At 38.7% G+C, this 23,348-nt stretch overlaps 2 protein-coding genes across 4 annotated transcripts; both read left to right on the top strand.

The window, feature by feature from the left end:
* The first annotated feature begins 411 nt into the window (after nt 1–411).
* Nucleotides 412–8,585, top strand: ephx1 (epoxide hydrolase 1, microsomal (xenobiotic)). 3 transcript variants are annotated; one of them, XM_028040446.1, is made up of 9 exons: nt 412–652; nt 2,910–3,099; nt 3,198–3,378; nt 3,452–3,670; nt 4,633–4,762; nt 4,848–5,062; nt 5,166–5,274; nt 6,564–6,686; nt 6,891–8,585. In XM_028040446.1, exons 2-9 carry the CDS (start codon nt 2,917–2,919, stop codon nt 7,108–7,110), a joined length of 1,380 nt encoding a protein of 459 aa, XP_027896247.1. In that variant the 5' UTR covers nt 412–652; nt 2,910–2,916; the 3' UTR covers nt 7,111–8,585. The 3 variants fall into 3 exon arrangements, with proteins under 3 accessions (XP_027896247.1, XP_027896249.1, XP_027896248.1); XM_028040448.1 differs by lacking the exon at nt 412–652 and adding an exon at nt 878–1,197; XM_028040447.1 differs by lacking the exon at nt 412–652 and adding an exon at nt 878–1,202.
* Nucleotides 8,586–10,995: 2,410 nt separating this feature from the next.
* tcf23 (transcription factor 23) lies at nt 10,996–16,784 on the top strand. The gene is made up of 4 exons (XM_028041033.1): nt 10,996–12,284; nt 14,238–14,390; nt 15,095–15,259; nt 16,367–16,784. The coding sequence occupies exons 1-4, from the start codon at nt 12,003–12,005 to the stop codon at nt 16,484–16,486; spliced, it is 720 nt and encodes a 239-aa protein (XP_027896834.1). The 5' UTR covers nt 10,996–12,002; the 3' UTR covers nt 16,487–16,784.
* Nucleotides 16,785–23,348: the final 6,564 nt, after the last annotated feature.

The following is a 23,348-nucleotide window of genomic DNA, read 5'->3' as shown; positions in this document are numbered from 1 at the left end:
ACTCCTTAGATGTTTCAGCATAAAAAGGTAAAGACATGTTTGAATTATAAGCAAACTCAATTATCATTATGCATGCACATTCAATTTAACGACATTCTTTCACACAATAGTCATAAATGACACACTGGACACGGAGCATTTTTTTACACGTGTATCTGAGGGTTAATTACATCATTTATTCCGATCAAGTTCAGCAGAAGAAAAATAAATTTAATAAAAATAATATTCTGTCATTGTTTTAATCTAAATGATTCAACTCGAATGTATAATATGCATTTGATATAAAACGGAAAGTAGCCATTATGATTACTGTCAATTGGAAAATATAATTTAGTTTTTTGATGAAAAATATGACTTGGTGTACTCGTACCACAGTTTGAATACATCACAAAACACTACATGTCCCATCATCCTCTTCTCAAGCTCAGTTTCCAAGAGGAAAAACTCCTGCGTGTTTCCTCCTCATTTCGTGCTCAGTGCGATTTTTGCTGTGTGGACAATATGACTGAATGTGAGAACGTTCTGATGTAAAGAACTGCAGGAAGAAAGGAAAGCGGCAGAGTTTGGGGATAAAACGAGCCTAGTTTTCCGGTCTGTCCACCGTGTCCCGTCTGCCTGGGAACCTTCCTCCTGCTGGTCTCTGGGACTTCAGGTAAAAACCTTCCAACTTGGGAATTCTCCTATGAATGAATGAACAGTTAAAGCTGTTTTCTCTGTATTATACACGAGGCGAAATTAGAGAGTCGTTAAAGTCCTCAGAGACCGCGTTGCGTTTACTGGCCGTAGGAACACAACTTCAACACAACGTCCATAGAAGAAACAGCTGAACTCTTCCATCTTATTCTAGTAATAACATGTTCGGCTTTGCATTTGCAGGGTCTGCCTTTAATATTCATCGACTAGCTAATTGTAAGCAGGGGGAAATATGTTGTTTTGTTGTAGGAAGGAGTGTGACTAAACTTTTAGACCTTTTTAATGAAGGGCAGTCTGTTCGAGAAAATAGCCGTGGATATCCTGCATTCAGGTCCAGACGGGTCACTGAACTGCGTCACAACGACATTCCCAGGGACTGAGGAGGCTTTTCTCTCAACCTTCGCCCCTGTTCCGCTGGTTAACTGCAGAACTTGAACGTCTTCATAGAAACAGGAATGATTGGGTCCATGTTGGTGCAGAGAAGCTTCGTCATGCAGCTCTCAGGTTAGGTCAGTGCTGCCCTGTAATCCCCTCAGCTGGTCCCAGACACAACAACACGGACTCTGTTTCGGTCCACTCAGCCTCCCGCTGGGTCTGGAGCCAGAGAAGGATTGTGGCTCAGCTTTGGGTCACACCGCAGACTCATGGTGTCGCTTATCCGGTTACACTGAGTTAATCTCTGTCTGAAGTCGTAGAGACCTTTTTCTCAAACCCACACATTTTTACTTTAGCTTAAAACTGGTAAAAGTTGGATTTTTAAAATCACACACAACATAAAACTATCTAGTGATCCTAAGTCTGCATCATGGTTTTCATCATAGCAAGTGTAATGTTATTTTGATTTATTTTGGCACTAGTAAATTGTAAGTATTGATGAAAGTATTTATAGTATTGTTACTTTTAGTATTTTCTTCTGGTTCCCTAAGAACATCATTTAAAGTCATCCGTCCACCCAGTCATCCATCCTCAATGTGTGCAGCTTAAATGTATCAAAATTAAACTGCATCTAGCTACATCTAGCATTTATATCCTGTCTTAGAAACCAGCTCTGAATGATCAATAGTTCATTTTGAAGTACTATCAGGTATACTGGTATCAGACTGCAAACATTTTACAACCCAGTTCAGCCACTCCTCTCTCTAGTAGTGGACCAGGACTATGAAAGTCCAAGGCAAAAGACTGATAGGGGCTACTCCTTCACAGACTTGCTGCTCACAGCACATGAACCAACTGTATAGGGAGCTGGTCCTTCAGTTTCCATGGTGTTCTATCTGGGATCATCAAAACCAGGGAGAATTTAGCGTCTCCATACAGCTCTAGAAAACTTGGCATGCTCTGCTACCATTCAGAGTAAACAATACACCTAAACAATATGGCGCGGTGTTTGACACAATCCCCAGAGGTCCTTTAAAACTTTATCTCTACCTCCATGTCAAAATCATACGATGCCTAGTTTCGATTCAAGTTCCATTTATACCGACCGTGATTGTCATTTAAAAGTAAGAAAATAACCAACAAAATATTAAGTAGGAGATGGGTTTTTTTTTACCATTTTATTAGTCCAACATTTTTTTGAAATATAAACTGAAAGTTACTCCCAAAAAATACCTAATAAATAAGAAAATAAGATACATTTTCTTCATAATTATTCACAATTCCTATTCAGTTAAAGAATCTTTGATTACTAAATAAATAAATGGGACTTGGTCCCTATGTGTACTTTCTGCTAAAATAATGATAAAAATCTTGTTAATTGGTTTTGGGATTGTAGTTATACCAAATTATTTTGACAATTTTCTTTCATTAAAAAAAATTAACATAACATAACCTTAACAGTTAAATATGTTTTATTTAGAATGGCTAAAATGTGTCCTTGGTAATACATCATTTTTATATGTTATTAAAGTTTTTAGTATTTATGGTAAACATCATATTCTCACCACCAAGCATTTACAAGAAAAACCTTATTTCCAGATTGTATTGTCTTTTATCAATTATTATATGGAATGTTATGTGGACTTACTCCTTTTATTATGCAAACATTAGTGTGTAAGCTAAAATTAGCAAAAATTCTAAGGTTAGCTTATTCTGTGCGCACTTTGTGTTTCTAGATTATCAAGTACCGTCTTTCTTTCTTATTGTATCTTTTAGTGACTAAATGAAGGGTTTATTTACAACTTTATGTCTGATTCTGTTCATATTTAATTTCTCTACAGAAGTATAATGTTCACAGCACTGCTGGTTGCCCTGGTGATCGGAGGATTGATTATCTTCCTGGTTCAGAGGCGCAAGAACCAGGTTCTGAAGACCGAGGATGGCTGGTGGGGGGCTGGAGCGCCCCCTGAGGGTGAGGAAGACCTCACCATCCGGTCTTTTAAAGTAACCACCACTGATGAGGAGCTGGAGGTGAGCTAATCAAACGCACCTTAGACCCCGCAGGATGAAGATCTTCTCCAGATCTTCATCCTGTCCTCCCTCTTTCTGTTGTCCCTGTTGTCTCCTAGGACCTGTACAGGAGGATGGACCAGACCCGTCCTGTTCCCTCGCTGGAGGACAGCCAGTTTCATTACGGCTTCAACTCCCACTACCTTCAGAAGGTGGTCTCTTATTGGAGAAAGGACTTTGACTGGAGGAGACAAGTGGACAAACTGAACCAGTACCCACATTTTAAAACCAATATTGAAGGTGAGACTTCACAGCTGACACGTCCATGAAGAAGCTACACAGATGACCTTGACCTCTTTCAACTTCTAACCAGGCATTGACGTTCATTACGTGCACGTAAAGCCCAAGACGGTGCCTGAGGGGACAAAAGCCATTCCCCTCATAATGGTCCATGGCTGGCCCGGCTCATTCTACGAGTTCTATGGGCTCATCCCCATGTTAACAGAGCCTTCGGATCCCGGTCAGCTTGTGTTTGAGGTGGTGTGTCCGTCCATTCCAGGCTACGGCTTTTCTGAAGCACCACGGAAGAAAGGTCAGTTTGGAAGGACTCATGCCGAATGTTGACTCTTAATCAGTATTAGAGAGCTAAAAGTATCGTGGCAGTTGGGGCAGTACACCAGTAAAGGTAAAGGTAACGCAGTTACCATGTCAGTTTCATGTCAATAAAAACAAGGTAAAAGTGCTGCTGGGCCCGAATACTCTGGTACAAGCCAGGTGGTGTGGAAATAGGTTTTCAACCATTTGTTTGACCTACAAACACTCAGCCAGTGTTTGTGGGTCTGGGGGACCCTCTGCATTTTATTGTTGTTATTAAACAAACAAAAAATTTTTACCATACAAAATACTTTTTAAAATACAAAAAAAGTTGTTCACTTTACTTCAATTGCATCAACGTAAACATGCTTGGTTTTTGTCTTCTAACTTTGACATAAAAACATTTTGTTCAAAAAGAATCAGTTCCTGTTTATTATGACAAAAAGCTGTGAATTAAAAGAACAAAATGTCTATTCAATATGCAAGTAAACACTTATGTTTACCTTTTAATGTGTCTGTAAAGCTTTAGAAGTTATTTTTTTTATCTTATTTTTACTTTTATTAGAAATTCCACTGATAAAGAACACAAGTTGAACATATCACTCTAGGAATATGAATGTATCAGCTGTGACTCGTCTGGCACATTCACATAGCATCAATGTTTCAACTTTATCCAGAAAACCAGGTGCAGATAAGAGGATTCACATACACACAAACATCCTTGTACTTCAATCAGTCTGACGTCTTTTTATTGACTCCCATTCATCTTAGTTATTACATTTATGCCTAACCCAGACATTGCCCATAACCCTAAACATTACAAGTCTATTCCTAACCCTAACCTTAACCAAAACTTCATTCACCCCATTCCTCTAAACCTAACTAGTAGTTGAAGGGTTGTAGTTCTCAGTAGAGTTTGCAGTAACTGTAAAGTTTCTCCCTCTGCCCTCGTATGAACAGGTTTTGATTCCGTTTGTGCTGCACGCATCTTCCACAAGCTGATGAAGCGTCTTGGTTTCCAGCAGTTCTATGCTCATGGAGGAGACTGGGGCTGGCTGGTCACCACTAACATGGCTCAGCTGGCGCCCAAGTATGACTCAATGACTTAATGACAGGTCCAGCTTAGCTATGGTTCACACAACTCTTCAACATCTTATTTCCTTCACTCTCCTTAGAACTGTTAAAGGTCTGCACGTGAACTTTGCTCCGCCCTCCAAGCCGGGGCTGCTCGTGACTTTGTCCATCGTGCTCGGCCGCCGCTTCCCTAAGCTGTTCGGATTCACTGAAACAGACGTAGAGCGACTCTACCCCTGCATGGAGAAGCTGGTGTTGGAATCCATGAAAGAGTCCGGCTACATGCACATCCAGGCGACCAAACCCGATACAGCTGGTAAGAACTGATCATTCAACGCATTTTCTTCTCCCTCGTGTCAAATGTTCTTGAAGTCTTTTGTTTTAAATCCCAAATAGCAGTGATTGTTTTGTTCTGTCAGGTCGCGGGCTGAATGACTCTCCTGTCGGTCTGGCTGCCTACATCCTGGAGAAGTTTTCCACTTGGACAGATCATGACTTCAGGAACCTGGAAGACGGAGGACTCACCAGGTTAGGAATAGGTGCTAAAGGAAGACGTTTTTCTCATGTTGAGTTAGGGATGGAACAGTAAATGTCCAGTACATCCCTGTCAAATCGGCACCAAACATATAAAGCCTTGTTGCAAACCTGAACTCCTGAAGAAGATTTATGTGTGGAAGGAGTCCAACTTCAAAAAGTGACACCTAAACTAGAAACATTGCACATCTTTCAACAGCAAAATGTAACATATCTTTCTCTGCACTAAACTATTACTACATTACTCACCTGAAACATCATCAAGCTGTATGTAAACACCACTGATACTGGAGAAAAATTAGGTTATGTCCAAATCCAGCTGCCTGGAGCATCTAGTCAGGCCAAAATTCATCTGTCATGTAAGGAGATGAATCTCCAAGGATGAGAGCTTGATGTTTGATGAGAGAGCAGACCTGCATTCAGGTTCAGCTAAATACTAGGTGTGGGAGTCCATTAACATCTTTAATTGAGTTAATCACACGGATTGTAATTAATTTATCACAATTGGATTTTAGTGTAAAAACCACATATAAACTTCTTTAGAAATGTTGTCTGGACGCTGATGGCATTAGCATTGAAGGTGTCTGTGCTGCTGCTACATGCTTAGCATTAAGATGCTATTTTAGGTTTGATTAGCTTCACTGATAGGCTAAGTCCTTTTAGCACAACTTGGACACAACAACAGTCTTCTCCAGCGTTCCATCAGATTGTTTTCTGAAGCAGGGAGTAACCCAGTGACCAGAGGGTCAAGAGAAGTGGTGTTGTCATCCATCGTTGTTGCTTGCTGATGTTTCTTGTGCGTCAAATTTACAGGCGTACCAGAAACACAATACAAAGGTTCCGGCTCAGAACTTTTATTTATTTAAAATGTTTTGTTACTTACATAAGATAAAGAAAATGCAATTAATTGCAATGAAATATAATGTCTATGTAATTAATTAAAGTCTTGCACCTACTAAGTACCAAAACAATGATAAAGTGACTTAAATATGGACCCAGTCTTATTTAAAGATTTCTAAACAACAGCTTACTACATTGCTGTATAATTTATCTGTCCAAGCATTGCAGATGTCTGCACTTTATTCATCAAAAGAAGTTCAATCACATTTCCAGTCAGTTTTACACTCTTTTATTTTTTAGAACATATTTAATTAAAATTTATTTCAGATCTGTTTATTTCTGACTCTAGTATTTTTTTTGTTTTTGAATGAAGCATAATTTCTGGGCACCATTTCACCTCCAGATGCTGTTATCTGAGTAAAATCCTGATCCATTCCTTACAGGAAGTTCTCTCTGGATGACCTGCTCACCAACGTTATGATCTACTGGACTTCAGGCTGCATCGTTTCTTCAATGAGGTTCTATAAGGAAAACTTTGGCAAAGGTCTGGACGCGCCCCATGCTAAGTGAGTGATAATTCATCCTGGATCCTATCCAGTCCTTACATTATCAACAGACCACTGCGTTCCTCCCTGAAATTGATGTCGAGAAAATCCAGTAAGATATATCAAATCAGAGAAATCATGAAAGCTTTTAATGTTCAAACTATAAAGTAATTCTCTGCTTTGCTGGAGGGCTGTTGTTATTATTTGATTGCTTTCTGTTCCCAGGATACCGGTCTTTGTTCCCACGGGCTTCGCCTGCTTCCCCAACGAGCTGATGCATACGCCTAAGCTTTGGGTCAAACAGAAATACCACAACCTCGTCAGCTTTTCTCCCATGCAGCGCGGCGGCCATTTTGCTGCCATGGAGGAGCCCCGGCTGATGGCGGAGGACATCCAGCAGTTCACAAGATCAGTGGAGGAGATGATGAAGAAGAAGAAGGAGTAGAAGATTGATGGATAAGATGCCAAATGTTTTCTCCTGCTTTTAGCCAAGAGAGGAGGTGATTTTTTTTCCCCCCTTAGTGGAATCAGAACATTTTAGTGGATTATAATAACACATATTTGGGGCATGTAATATTCAAATACCCACACACATCACACACCTAGCTGTCAGATGAAAGCAACTAAATAACTAGAGGCAACATATTACATTTAATTGTTGCATAAAGCATGTATTTCAGAAAATTTGTTTACATAAATCATTATTGCTAAACCTTTCCCGTTCTCCTTCAAACACGGAGTAGTAAAACTGACTGGTTTTAGAGATGGTTTGTGTTGGTAGTCCAGCTGTTTTATGGATATCTAGGCACTACAGCAGGCTGTAGTGCCTAGAAAAGAGTAGAGTGAGCAGCTGCAGATGGGATGTCAGGGGGCAGCCAGTGTTATTGTGTTGACAGCATAGACAAGGTGCCAAGCATTCCTCTGACTGATAGCAGAAGTCCTCCACACTCAGGCCACAGCCGTGATAACACTTGCTGACCAGTCAGGTTTAATATTCAGCCGTTTAGATGCATTTCAATTTTCCTGGAGTCAATTAGAAAATAGGAGTGGCTCTAACTTTACTTTTACTTTTTATTATTTGACCAGGAATTAGTGACCTAAGTAATTAATTCAAGGGGCCGTATTATGCAAAATGTACTTTTTTTTAGCTTTATATCATGTTATAGTGTTATTCCCTTATCAAACCATATTTGGAGTGTTGCTTAGATTCTTTCTTGCATGTTTCAGAAATAGTTTAGTCTCCATGGCAACCATTCAGCTGTGCAAAACGCCAGGTTGGCCCTAGCTCCGCCTTCGAGATGCAACTCCTCCTCAGAGCTGCAGTTTCCACGTTTCCATCTCACAGAGCAGCCACAAGTTCCCCACTCAGCTCCTTCAGACCAGCCAGCAGCAATTAGCAAACACCTGTTGAAACTCATCTCAGTGAAACGTTGGTCAAAATGTTGGTAAAGGGTTAATAGAGGAGTGTTGTTGTGATGACTTCCTGAAGGCGGAGTTTCAGAAACAGCAGGAGTTTTTAAAGAGACAAAGGCCCAATTTCAAGGCATGAAATAATAAAGTCAATTTTCTTAAGTCATATTTGATATATGTAGCATTTTCATAACAACTGAAAGTAACAGTTTCATTTTATATCACAATCAAGTGACTGTGTCTGGAAAATTCATAATACTGAATCTTTAATGAGTCAAACAAAAGTAGATAGATCTTATCAATCCACTAACGATTAAATGATAAGCGACCACTTTCTTAAAAACCTGAGTTTTTGATTGTACCAAGAGGACCAACCATCTTTACATAACAAGAAGGGCTAAACCTTTCATAATATGCTGAATAAAAAATAAATAAACAATTTAATTTTAACATTATTTGGCATAAAATGTATTAAATGCTGACTGAGTAGACAGTTTTTTGTTACTGTTCTGGAATGGCCCCGCCATCTTTATTTCTGTCTCTGGCTTTGCTTATGGATGACCAGCAGCGCCCTCTGCTGGATGGCGACCACAGCACAACCTCTAACAGAAGGTCTAAGTGGACGTTATTAGTTAATCATTTAGCAGCAGTTTCAATAGATTACCAGGAATGTCTTATTGAAAAATAGTATCTCTTCTACCAGAGAATATTCATTGTGATGAGTGATACAAATCCCCGACATAAATTTACAGATAAACACAATAATCACTATTAATTCTATTTAGTGCCATTTCACAGCAAATGTCGACTCGAGGCACTTTACAAAAAAATATTTCAATTGAATCATACATTCCAATTGATCCTAGTTATATAATATGAAGGTATAAATAATCGCACAATAATTTCACAATAATTACTATATCTGCTGTATAGCAAACCTGCTGAGTCATTGTTATCTATTGACAAGTCCATTTCATAATAGATGATCTTTAAAGCAACATAAGCTTGTAGTGGTAGAAGATACAGCGATGAAGTTTAGAGTTTGATGAAGATTTGAATATTCAATTATTAATCACTTATTGGAAACAGAAGAGTCTTACATGAAGACACTTTATGTTGTTGAATGACATATTTAGATGATTTACTTGAAAGTGAATGAAGGCTTTTTTTGTTTTTCTTTATTAATGAAGAGTGCAAAAAGTTTCCAACATCAGCAGTTTTTTTACAGTAGAAATATATTTGAAATATTCAGCAGATTGTGAGTTTTACTATTTCAGTAGTTTTATGTGAGTCTAACCCAGACTTTTAGCAATGTGTTGTATACCTATTATATAGGTACCTATTACCTATTATAAGATCATCTATTATGAAATGGACTTGTCAATAGATAACAATGACTCAGCAGGTTTGCTATACAGCAGATATAGTAATTATTGTGAAATTATTGTGCGATTATTATAATAAAACTAACAGTGTATTACTGCTTTGTTCTCACTATTTCTTTTTGTATCAACAAAACTTACAGCTGAATGTTAAAGTCTGACCTCAGGTAACCATCCATCCATTTTCTAACACCCTTGTCCGGGTGAGAGGCAGGGGTCACCCTGGACAGGTCGCCAGTCTGTCGCAGGGCAGCACAAACAACCATGCACACACACACACACACACACACACCTAGGGAGACTCCAATTAACCTAGTCATGTTTTTGGACTGTGGGAGGAAGCTGGAGTACCCGGAGAGAACTCACCATGCACAGCGTGAACATGCAAACTCCGTGCAGAAAGACCCCAGGCTGGGAATCGAACCCAGGACCTTCTAGCTGCAAGGCAACAGTGCTACCAACTGCGCCACTGTGCAGCCTTCCTCAGGTAACCTCAGCAGACATTTAAAGAGATTTTTTCCCCCAAAAGAAGTCATTAAAATATACTTGCAGTAAATACAGAATTATCACATTTTAACATGGCACAACAGAGCATTGAACTTTTTAAGTTTGTTATGTAACAAAAACAAAGAACGAGAACATGGAATAAACATGAACTGGCACTACTTAATTTGGCAATTAACTGAACAGAAAAGTCCTGGTGAAATCCAAAGTTTAATCTGGAAAAACGTCAATATGGCCTCTTCTAGTATGGAAATGAGTGAATCACTTGCTGTTGGTGTTTAGTAGCTCTACGTCTCAGTTAATAAGGTTACATTTACTGTGTAAGTAACAGACTTAGGTCCAAGTCCTTAGAAAACCACCAGTGGGACCCAAGACTCCATTTTCTTCAGTAATATCTGTTTACATGGAAAAACAAAAACTATTCTAAAACAGAACAACCACTGTTAGCTAATTTATCACAGAGCTAATGGATGCTTACATTTATCAGCTGAAAGTAAATCCAGATCTGACGGCATCCATAAATATCTTCTCTGAAGTCACTAAATCTTTATCTTCATTCCTTTCACTTCAAATAGTCAGTATTCTTGAAAATATGAATGGAAATAACATTATTGCCATATTTTCCAAAAAAATCTGGGTGATGAAATTTGTACTTCAACAAGCTCCTGTCAACACAGTTTAAAAAAGTCAAATAAATAACAATAATAAAAAAAACAACAAAAACCTTAAATCCCATTGAGTTTAAAAGCCTGACAGCCTGAGGATGAAAACTGCTAGTTGCTACGGCGTATTATGGCTATTGTAGACAGAAAAATAGAAGTTTATTTTTGCCAAAAAACTCAGAAATTTTGAGATTAACCTCAGAAATTTTCTTGTAAAATTATGGACATTTCTGATCTTGAAAAGTCAAAAATTCGCTAGAAAAAACTTGGATATTTCTGAGCTTGAAAAGTCTAAAATGTTAGATTTATGGAAATCTTCTGCGTTTCAAAAGTTGAAAACTTTCAACTTTTCAAACTCATAAATTTACAAGTTTTTCTAGAATTTTTTTTTTCTTTTTTCTAACAAATGCTCTCCTTTTTTTTCCGCATCTACAATGTCCGCCATAGGCTGTCATATTCATTCTTGTGCAAGTATAATTCTAAGCTGGTTAAATGTAGATTATAGCAGAATACGTCACCACTTCAGACTTAACTCTGGTTTGGTAGATTGCGGTTGATGGTCAGAGGATTCTGCCTCTCCTCAGACAGGATATTATATCTGTTATGCAGATATCAAAACATACATAAATTCTTCTTCTTTAACCTTTCCATCAGCAGTGGTGACCAGCAGAGCATCACTGCTGGAAGACTTTATTCTGATCTTGTTCATCTTCCAAACTCTTGACTCTAACTTTTCTGTCCTGAAATCAGGGTGAAAAACCACACAAATGTTAAGCAAACTACTCTCCACGCCTGCCCGTGTTTGGTGAGGTTTAATGTCGCGCTGCCCCGCGCCTCAGATCCCACCCCTGTCCAGCTGCTAGCAGAGTTCTGAGTTTCCCAAGGCCCCCCGGAGCCCCCGACCCGGGACACCCTCCCAGCGCTGCACTCCCCCAGGCCCTGACTGCCTGCGCGCCTGCTCCTCTTGGCAACCGAACGGCCAGGGGAGGATCAGGATGACCGGGCGGCCGAGATAAGGACCACATGAAGTTTCCCGCATTACCTCACCCGATTAGGAAAGGAGCAGAGAGAGACGCAGAGCGAGGGAGAGAGGGGTCATGCTGGGAGGAACTGAGCGGACGGTCGGGGAAGAGCCCAGAGCCTGCAGTGTTTGCCAGCGGCCTGATGGGTCTGGGTGGATGCTAGGCTTCCTACTGAGGAGCTTCGGATTAGCCAGACAGAACCAAGCCGGACCAGGAAGAGACGTGATGAGTAATTTCAACTGTTTGAGTCAGTAGCTTCTTTTGAGATCCAGATCAGGCTTTAAAGATGAGAAGATGAAAAGATGACCTCGGGTCAGGTGCTTTGTTGTGCTTTCACTGAATTACCTACTAGACAGTATGAACTTTCCTCACAGCAGCCTGCTGCGGTCTAAAGCAAACCTCCATCCGGCCAATGAAAACACACCGAGCCACAGTGATTTAAGTCCTCCCGACGCGCTGGGAGTCTGCTGCGGCTCTCCAGCAGAACCCATGGCGGTCAACCCTCTGGAAGGGCTCATGTTGGTGACGGTGAACCAGCAGCTGGTGCATCAGAGACCCGCTGCAGCGGCCGACCACCCAGCAGCCCCACAGGGACACAGGGAGAGTGCCACCAGCAGCCGCCAGGAGCCCAGGAAGTGGGTCAGTTCCTTTTCTCTAGTTTAACTAAAACATTACCCTGGTTTCTAAGAGAAACTATGTTAGAACAACAGAGCACAATTTAATAAGTTATGATCTAGTCATCACAACCATCCTATTAGTATAATTTCTTCCTGTAGGACTAGCTGAAATATATTGGATATGCTGATAATGTGGACTATTTGGTTACAGATTCAAACTATTTATATATTTATATAGAGCTCTGGAAAAAATGAAGAGACCAGTTGAAATGATCAGTTTCTCCGATTTTGCTTTTTATAGTTATTTGTCTGAGTAAAATGAACATTGTTCTATAATTCTCTGAACTATTGACAACATGTCTCAGAAATTCCAAGCAAAATTTAGTATTTATTTATTTGCAGAAAATGTGAAATGGTCAAAATAACAAAAAAGATGCTGTGCTTTTAGACCTCAGATAATGCAAGGAAAATAAGTTGATATTCATTTAGAAACAACAAATGTTTGAACTCAGGAAGATTTCAGAAATCAATATTTGGTGGAAGAACCAGGAGGTTTTCAGTGCAGCAGGCTTTTCGTTTTTTACAGAGCTGTATATATATTTTTTGTTATTAAATCTGATTAATCTACACTACGAAAATGTAAAAAATTGTTCAAAGTATTTTTTATCTAGTTCACAGTGCAACTATTTTTAGATTTATTTAAAGAGTACTAACTTCCAAGTTACTGTTCAACAAGATATAGGAGTTTGTTTAAAGTCAATATAGATCAAAACTGGCACTGGCAGATTATTTCTCTTACATCATTGGAAATATGCCTTGTTATAATGAAACAATCTGGCAGAGAAACAGGAACTTTTTAAATCAATATCTAGATATTATTATCTTTAAAAAAAGCTACGATATTTATTTTATTTTTTGAAATTTATTTCTGATTTTTAAGCTATGATATTTTGCTGAAAAGTTATTTGTAAATTATTTTAGTCTTATTTCAAGCGCATTAAGATATTTGCAGTAGAAAAACAAATACTTGGGAAGATTTGATGTTTTTGCAGTGTATTTACATTTTTTTTGCTTTGTTTTACTTTAATTATAAGAGTTTCCAATATAATGTTTCTACTTTCACTTTGCGACTGAATAAATCAAAATTCACAAATCAAATGTTCTTCCTCTTAATAATAATAATAATAATAATAAAACAATAATAATTATTATTATGTAAAATGCACTTAAGAAAACAATAAAAAAAATCTTTAGTTTTCATTTAGGAGGAGTAATTTTTTTAAAGCAAACATCTAAAACAAGCTGAATCGTTTATTAATACAAAAATAAGGGAAAATTACATATTTTGTTTATTCAAGGTCATCATGTAGCTATTGGGATTGTTCTTAAGCATTAAGATTTGATTAAGAGAATTGATTTTTTTTCTCCAGAGAAGTGTAATGAATTGATAAGCCTGCTTAATGCAGCACAAATAAATACAATGTTTCCTCTAGAAATAGATATTATATTAGAGACATCATCCAGATATAGTTTATATGTAAATCTGACTGACGATTTAATTTAAAAACTGGTATTAATTCAATGGTCACTCAGATGTTTTGTGTGGGAAGTTGGAATATGATTAATAATAAAAGTTATTAATCATTCAATTGGAAATAAATGTCCAAGCTTCATTTTCTCCATTTTTATCTCGTGTAAATCTGAAAGAAAAATACTGAACCCTGTAAAAAGTAACAAATAAACCTTCTGTCTGTGACAGCTGCTGTTTCTGTTTGTGTCAGTCCACCTATCTGAATCCCACCACTGCTCTTCTCTTTTCCAGTTTGGTTCGATCAGAGTGAGAATCTGAGCCGGTAATCTGAGCGGCTCTAAAGCTGACAAAACACACAGAGCCCCGTGATTTACCAACGCCGTTCTAAACGGAACTGGAGATCAGATAAAACACCGATTGTTTAAAGTGTGCTGTGTGTTTCAGGAGCAGACCGTGTGTGGGTCCAGGTTCAGCTCGGCTTCCGCCTGTGGCCCCGTGGTCCAGAGCAGGCCCCCAAGGGTCCAGCACTCTCCAGAAAACGCAGCGCGAGAGAGGAGCCGAGTGCGCAACCTGCGGCAGGCCTTCCACAGCCTGCAGGTACACACACACGCATTCGTGTTTTCATGACTTGTGGGGACTTCACGTTAACTTCCATTACTTTTCTACAGCTTAACCCTTATCTCACCCCCAACCCCAGGCCTAACCATCACAGAGCTGCTGTTTGGAACACATTTCCTGTTCATTTAAAGTCTGTAACCAGTTTCAATATGTTCAACAAACATCTGGTTATGTCAAAAACAGAACTGTATCCATTCTTAATGTTTTATGTTTCACTATTTGTATATGTTGTCAACACTATGTTCTGCTACTTTAAATGATTATTACTTCAATTTTTACTAGTTCTAAGATGTGCTGTTTAAAATCCCATCTAAGGATAAATGCTGTGAATTAGTTGTTGCTATTGCACCATTGCACATTGTCGATGTGTGTTTGTCCCTATCAAATAAACTTAAATAAAGTCCTAACCCAAAAACAGCATTTCCCCTTATAGGAACCACGAAAATGTCCCCATAAGAAGCAGTGGTCCTCACACCCCCCACCAGGATATAAAAACCTGATACACACACACACACACACACACCTACACACGTGCACACACCCCAACGCACACACAGGTGTCACAAGGCTATTTTTATAATCCCTATTTTTTCTGTTCTGTTATTTTCACCTCCTTTCACTCAGAGCAGATTTTTCTCTCATCGGTTTTTATTAAAATATAAAAACTAAACATTTCCTCCCAGGCAGCTCTGCCTTCAGTCCCACCTGACACCAAACTGTCCAAGCTGGATGTCCTGGTCCTGGCTACTAACTACATAGCGTACCTGACCAAGACATTGGACCAGGACGGGGCGGTGGCAGAGCACACTGCCCCCTCCAGGCCGGGCGGATACCTGCATCCTGTCAAAGTAAGGAACCAACAGCTGAAAGCTAAACGCTATGTGCAGTGGGTGGCCTGTTAGATAAATGCTTCCATCACTGCTAGATGACATGTTTGGATAAAGTCAGAGGTTCTCCTGTTTCCTTCCCTCCTGATTATATTTTTATAATTTTTATCACATTATCTCTTTATTGCCTGAACCAGGAAAGGATCCATTTTGTCTTAACTACAATAAAGTCAAACATGCAACAGGGGAAATGTCCCATTCAATCTCTTTTGTAGAGTAAATCTGCTCCAACACTGTGATACAATCAGACTCGCCTCTCTAAGCTTTCTTAAAGACATCATCATGTCAGACGGTGGAGGTTCTACCATGACTTCCTGGATGAGGCCACGCCCTCTGTCACCCCCAGACCAATTAAAACACTGGAACAGAGTACAGCTCAGTCCTGATACATAAAACACACTCTTTGTTTTTCTATTCCAGTTATCTGAATGGATAGTTAGTGATCAGATGAACTTTTAAGAATTAAACCCACACCCACTGACAAAAAATGCTTGGCTAAACATCCAGAAGGAAAAGCAGTGACTCATATGCTAACCTGAGATGAGGATGTGAATGATTCAGTGTTATGGCTTTGCAGCAGGCGGTGGTGAGTTTATGATTGTTTAGTGTTTTTGTGGCCCAGAATTATTCACAACCTTGTTACATTCATGCTTGAAGTAATCTTTTCATTCCACCTATATATAGAGACGACAGAGAAATTATATTTTTAATGAATACTTCTTATAATATGTTATTTTCATCTTTTTGGAAAGATGCCTTTCTCATTCATTAACAGAAATACATTTCTTTGTTAAAGGAAAATAATTTAGAATCTAAATGTGCCAGGTAATGAACCTGTTTGGTTCATTTTGGAAACCTCTGCTTTCTGTTTTGACTGTTGGATGCTTCACCTGACTCATGACTGTGTTTTCCACGTACATATATTGATATGTGCATCACTGGATTGTATGTGTTCCAAATGACATCCATCATTGAGATGATTTTAATATTCATGAGTTTAAACATGCATGTATGTTGTATTTGAGCTGTAATGACCAACGCTGATGTTTTGTCCTGCTCTGTCCTCAGAAGTGGCCCATGCGTTCCCTGCTCTACTGTGGCACTGTTGGGGATCTGCTGTCAGCCAATCAGAGGCCCCGGCACGGCCACGACCCGGCCCGACCTCTGACCCCAGACGAACAGCGGTAACCCGATACCAGACTACTTTATCAATCTAGTCATCAGTCGCCATGATGGGATCAGGAGGAAAAAACTCAGTTGTTTGATAAAAATAAAACATGCTTTTTAATAATCATTTATTCAACTTTTCTGCCAGTCCTTGGACTAGACCTGATTACACATCCTCCAACATTCTGACTGCCTGTGTGCAGATTTTCTCTGTTTTCACAAGTATTTAATCCTACTGATCATTTTCACATTTTGTCACATTACAAACACAAAGTTCAATGTATTTTATTAGGACATGATGTGATTTTATGTATGATTTTTTGTTTTGTTTTTTAATTGTAAAAAAAATCAATAAAAAAACGAAAACCACACAGCAAAATCTTAAAATCTTACCAAGTATTTTTGTCTAGTCTTATAGTCCAAATATTTTAGTTCATTTGAAATAAGAATATACGAATTTACAAGTAACTTTTCACCAAGATATAAGAGCTTGTTTTAAGTAAATAATTTCCTAATTTTGATTTTTTTAAAAAGGTTCTAATTTCACCTGAGAGATTAGTTCACCTTTGACTTCATGGTGTATTTTGTTGACTGTATAGTTTTTTATGACTTTGTATTTTTGTGTTTTTATGATGTAAAGCACTTTGAACTGTGTTATTGCTGAAATATGCTGTACTAATAAACTAGATTAACTGATAACACGGGGAAAATATCTCGTTTAAAGTGTAAGAATCTGCCAGTGCAACTGGTACTTTTTATTTATGTTCAATAATTATTGACTCAAAACGAGCTCCTGCATCTTGTTGAAAAGTTTCTTATAATTTTTCCCTTAACTGAAGCGCACTGAGGTATCTGGATTAGAAACTAGACAAAAAAAAAAAAAAAAACTTGGTAAGATTTGTAGTTTTTGCAGTGTTTTCATTTCTGTTCATCTTATCACAGAAAATCCTGATAAAATACAGCAAAGTTTTTGTTAATGTGAAAAAAAATAACAAGGGCATCCAAATTTTGCAGAGCAGTGTATGTAGATGTAAACACACACACACACACACACACACACATGCCCACACCCCAACATGATTTAAATTTACACTTGTTTGAAAGTTTTCTTCTCTTCAAGGAACAAGCATCAGACTGTCAGGAAGGGGTTTGATAAGAGGAAATAAAAAGTCTGAATCTCTTGACTAATTGCTCCACAAATCACAACATGAAGGAACAGTGTGTAACCAATTATCCTGATTTAACGTCTTTTCAGATTCTTTCTGTAAGCATTTAGACATCTGTGTGCTTTTTTTTTTAATGAAATAAAATGTATGTTTGCCAAGGTTTGTGTCTTTTTTGAAAACATTTTTTAATAGGGGTTTGTGTGGGAGTGGCAGGATGGACGGGCCGGCGAGCAGCGAGGGAGGGATTGTTGTGGGAACGCAGCAGCTGTCAGACCACTTAGTTCTCATTACAGCTCCGCCGCAGAATGTAACCTTTCAGTTCCATGAAAACACCAGCGGGCGCGCTTTGGGCAATGATTGCGGGTCGCGTTCAGGGGAAAACATCCCCCTCTGCGGAAACGCTGGGAGAAAGCTAGGAACGTTCTCTGATGGGTGAGCTTTTACTTCAAGGTCAGAAAGGTCAAGGAAGCCTGATCTGGACCTGTCACCAGACGATAATTCCTAATGATTAACCTGCAGCAGAAAGTATTCCTACCTCCTGAACCTTTTACACATTAATCACATCACAACTGCATGCTCCAATGTGTTTATGGGGATCACATGTGACGGACCAACACATGCATCAACCACTGAGCAGGTCTGCTCTAAGTTTGAGCGGTATAAGTACATGTCATAGAACTGCATATTATAGAAGTCACAGCTGCTGAGTTGCTCCCACTACGTTCTTCAGCCAGAAAATCAATGCAGAGAATTAAAGATAATAAAGATTATCAATCAGTTTGGTATTGATTCAGACCAAAGCAGATTTCAGCTTGAGTTTTACAACTGAGGCAGCTTATCAACCAGCCTGCTGTCTGAATACAATACAATACAATACGATACAATACAATACGATACGATACAATACAATACAATACAATATGATACAGCACAGTACAGTACAATACAATATGTTACATTACAATGCAATACGATACATTACAATGCAATACGATACATTATGATACAATACGATATAATACAACATAATATAATGCAATACAATACTCTATCATTAACCCCAATGTGGGAAAAATCACTTAACAGCTCAGTAAGAAATACATGCAAGTGAACATAAAAATATCTAAAAACAATATAATGTGCACTGAAAAATTACTTACAGAAAAAATATATTAAATTGAATTAAATAGAAACCAGACAATACAGGATTTATTCAAATTTACAAGACATTGCACAAGGTTATATGAGAAAATGGAAGTTGTTATTGTTATTAGCATCCATAATGATGGTGATTATTAATGCTTTGACATGAGCGTAGAGCTGCAAACATAGATTTTGTGTAGAGAGAAAAACAAACAATAGAGCGACTTCTGAAGAATAAATGTGATGGAGAAACGACGTCATTTGTTTCCATGCAGAACAAATGAAAGCAGAGAAACTCTGTACAAGATGCTGGCCCCAATGAACAGGAGCTTCTTAAAGAGACAGAGGCCCATTTCAAAGTGTCAAGTTAAGTCAAATTTCTTTTAAGTCATGTTTGACGTATGCAGCTTTTTTATATAACCTGAAAGTAACAGTTACTCAATTGTGCTATAAAATGACACTAAGTGCCTGGAAAAATATATAATACCTCCTTATTAACAGACATGTTAAAGCAGTATATGAACAACCGTTGCACATTTTGCTCCTCAGCTTGTTTGGTTATGTAATAAAACAACAAAATGACCAAAATGAAGACAACACCACACACACACACACACACATTATTAACTAGTACTAGCTGACTAACCGAAGCATCTGGCTTAATTACAAATTTTATTTAGTATTCGCTCTTTGAATATCCAAATGAACTTCCTGGAGTCTTTAATCTGCCTATATGTAAAGTGAAATAAGAGTTGGGTTGTGGTGTTGGTGTGTTTGTGGGGTGAATCAGAGAAGAGCGCTGCAGCAGGGCTGAAGTCATCACTCTCTCTGAGCAGAATGGGCTCTGCTCCACCAGCAACAGCCCAGTGTTCAAGGCTAGCTCTATAAATCTGCTCCATGTCGGGAGAAGAGGAGAGCAGGGGGTCCTCTGGTTCCCAGAGTGTGTACTGGTGACTAATCTGGAGTTGCTGAAGTAAAGCAGAGGTTACGGAAAAACAAACTGGACAAATTATCAAAGCTGCAGTGAAAGAAAAGAAAAGAAAAAGTGAAAATCTGTTGAAAAACACAGAATGCTCCTTTCTGTTTGGCTTTGATCATATCAGCACTGAAGTTTTAGGCCTATTTAATAAGTGATGCATGGCTCTTAAAATAAATATATATTTACATAGTCTACTTGTTAAACTGTCACTGTGTCCTGACAGCATGAGGCAGATAATCAGTGTAAAATCTTGATCTCCTCCGCCTTCTCACTGTGGCTTCATTGCCATCTGCAGAAATACAGTCAGAAGCAACCAATCAGAGCCAGGAGGCGGGTCTCAGTGCTGTCAGTCACACCTGTGTATGCGGCGCTCATACCCTCTCCCTTCTCCCTGCTACACTACAGCTACTGTCACAACATGGTGACAGTTTTAACATATATGTAAAAAAAAACATACTTTAGTTAAAGTTCCATACTGCAGCCTGGGAGTAGGAAAGAAGTAAACTCACAATTAACTAAAACTCCACAGAATATCGACCAAAAGTAAAAGTAAGAATGGAATAAACTAGTTTATCCAGGTTATAATTTGATTTGACTGGTTGAAACTGAACTCCAGAGACCCACTGATCAACTCACGACAGATTTTAGTCATGAAATCTGCTTATTTGTGAACAAACTGTGCTTAAATAGAAAAATACAAAACTACTGAACTCATGGCATCAGAGTTTAACAGTGAAGATTTTATTTGGCACTTTTACAAAGGAAAATCTTTTAATGTATTTTTTGTGAAACCATCAAATCAAATTTAATAGTACTGGCCTCTCAGTCTCAAAAACTAATAGAAATGATTTGGCGGCACAGTTCACTTCTGCCTTGGGCCGGTTCGGTATTATTCCTTAGCCTGACCTGATCTTTGGGATGAAAAAACCAACAAGCTGATGAGCTCCGAAACGAAGACGATGCTGGAGGTTTTGGTCATGGTATTTGCGTTCTCCTCCTCACACACGCACACACACACATGTCAATGCAAGCTGTGTGTGTGTGTGTGTGTGTGTGTGTGCTGTTGGCCATGTCCATGTACAGACAGCTATTTATGCCACTGGAACTGCTTCAACAAAGTGAGCGTCCAAGCATCTGCCCCCGTCATGTTGGGAGATAATCAGCATATTTGTGCTATCTGCAGCTCATTATGGCCGGTACACGCCGATTACAGGCTGGATTTATGGAGCTGCGAGGCCGCACTCCCACCTCCGGGTTGGCCAGACCTCTGCTGGAACGGGATGGAAGTCCAGGGAGACGCGGGCGCCGAGGGGAAGGAGGCGGAGACGAGCAGGCAGGATGGAGGAGAAACAAAAAATGGAGAGCAATCAACGAGAAACATCCAAGCGAAGAAGGAAGTGGAGCACAGAAAAGGGAGGTGACGTTTTATACTGTAGTTTAGTTTCCTCCGTTTATCATGAATTGTTGCTCAAGGTTTCTGAGAAAAGCTGGAGGAAACTTCTGCTGGAAACGTAGTGAGTCAGAAAAACAGCAAAGACTGGAAGTACTGCTGATTTCTAACTTTTATTTCCAAACAGATCTGTGAAGACTTCCAGGGGGAGAGCTTCTGATTCTGTGGGATCAGGAACATTTACTGCATATGACATAAACCATCCAGTCTTTTCTCACAGTTATGCTCACCTATAGTAAACATGCTTTTAACATGAATTATTATTACTTTATATTTATTAACCAACGCTCTAATAAAACAATAAACAGCTGGTAGAGCAACTGGTTGCTGGAACATGTTGCCTTGTGTAATTATCATTAATTGCTGATCATGTAAATTTTAAAAAGTCTTTAAAAATCTATAAAGGATAATAAAATGATATTGAATTTGATGGAATGGCCGAGTTTATACTCCAAGTAAAGATTGTTCCTGTTCTTTTTAATTTGTCTTTGAAATTGTCAAAATGTTGTGTTTTGACATTTATGTGTATTTATTTATTTATTTATTCTGGAACGTTTGTAAAGATGACGGATGATTTGAAGTTTTGAGTTTGTGTGATTAGGTGTTTTGTTGTCTTTTTTTTGTAATGTTTGTCATTACAAAATGTCTTTATTCAAATTCAAATTCAACCCAAAAATACTTTATTGCTCCCAGAGGGAAATGAAATGTTGTTGTAACTCATATCATTTCAAAATTCTTCAGTCGTTATAGATGCTGACGGATGTGGACAGACAGGACAGATCTCAGTCCAGTTACTTTCTTCTAACATAATTCTTCAGATGAACTATGTTAGTAGAAACATCATTTTTAGTGTCAGTGACGCGTTTTACCTGCTTCAGGTCAGATGACTTCACACTGACTGTTGTCTGCAAGAAATATGCGAGCGTTTCACCACAAGAGGGCAGCAAACCCTCTGCATTCTGCCATAGCAGCAGCACGTTTTGTGCACAAACACAAAGACGACATGGAATCAGTTTAAATTTGGTCCAGATTAGAATTTGAGCATGTTGGAAGTTTTTGGTTTCACTAATCCTTTGATAAAAACTCTCTGGAATGTGATGTTCAATAATTATTAAATATGATAATTTCAGCTGGGAGTAGATGTTCTCAATGCTACAGGTGTGAGGTGAAGACAGCCTGGTGAGTTTAGTTTAATCATTACCTCATCCATAATGTGATCAAAACGTTGCCAAGGCAACTTCAGATGAGAGGAAAAGGCGGCAGAAATATTTCCAGGAGTAATGAAGACAATAACTGGACTGGCAGAACTCAGAGCTTCTGCGGGTTTTGAGTGCCGGTCGTGGCAGACGGCTGTTCACACTGAGCCAGGTTCTGGTTCCGGTTCTGGTTCTGCTGGAGGGTTTTCCTCTCCACTGTTGCTACATACATGCTCAGTCTGAGGGATTGCTGCAACCAGCTGGGACTCCTTAGAAAACGGAGTGAGTTGGAATAAAACTTTGACAAGTTGACCGTAATGTCGTAGAACAAATATTGAACTAAAATGTAACCGAATGTGATTAGGGTAAATTGGCAAGAAGAATATGGAAAAGGTCTGGAGATGTTTATAAACAAACTCCATTGAATTTGAATATTGCAGCAAACAGTTCCTGTGTCAAGAAACATTCTAACATGTCTTTAAAATTATTGTCCTGCTTTTAGCCTTTAATAACCTCAGATGACAGAATTTGCTAACTGGATTTTTATATAAAATTCAATTTAATGATAAATTAGTGAAGCTTGTTTGTTTTGTAAACAAACACGGCTAAATGCCTAAATGCTGTAGATTGACATGAATACATACAAAATATGATTTTTAACTTATTGTCATTCTTGGTGATGACGCATTTAAACCCATATGGAGGAGTTTTGACCCTTTGCTTTAAACCAGACACACTGAAAGCTTTTTCTGTCCATTTGACAGGTCTGTCAACAGGTCTTCAACTGGATTTAGGTGTAAACTTTAACTAGGCCACCTCAAAAGCTTCCGCAAGTGGCTTGGCTTCCTGCAGTGCAGTGAGCTTGAGGTTAAGGTTGTGAACCAATGACCAGAGATTATTTTACCATAATAAATGCAATCATTTGAAACAATGCATTTACTCACTTTAA

This window comes from Xiphophorus couchianus, chromosome 15 (genome assembly GCF_001444195.1).
Source record: "Xiphophorus couchianus chromosome 15, X_couchianus-1.0, whole genome shotgun sequence".
Classification (NCBI taxonomy): domain Eukaryota; kingdom Metazoa; phylum Chordata; class Actinopteri; order Cyprinodontiformes; family Poeciliidae; genus Xiphophorus; species Xiphophorus couchianus.
This window is presented reverse-complemented; position numbering and strand designations above follow the sequence as displayed.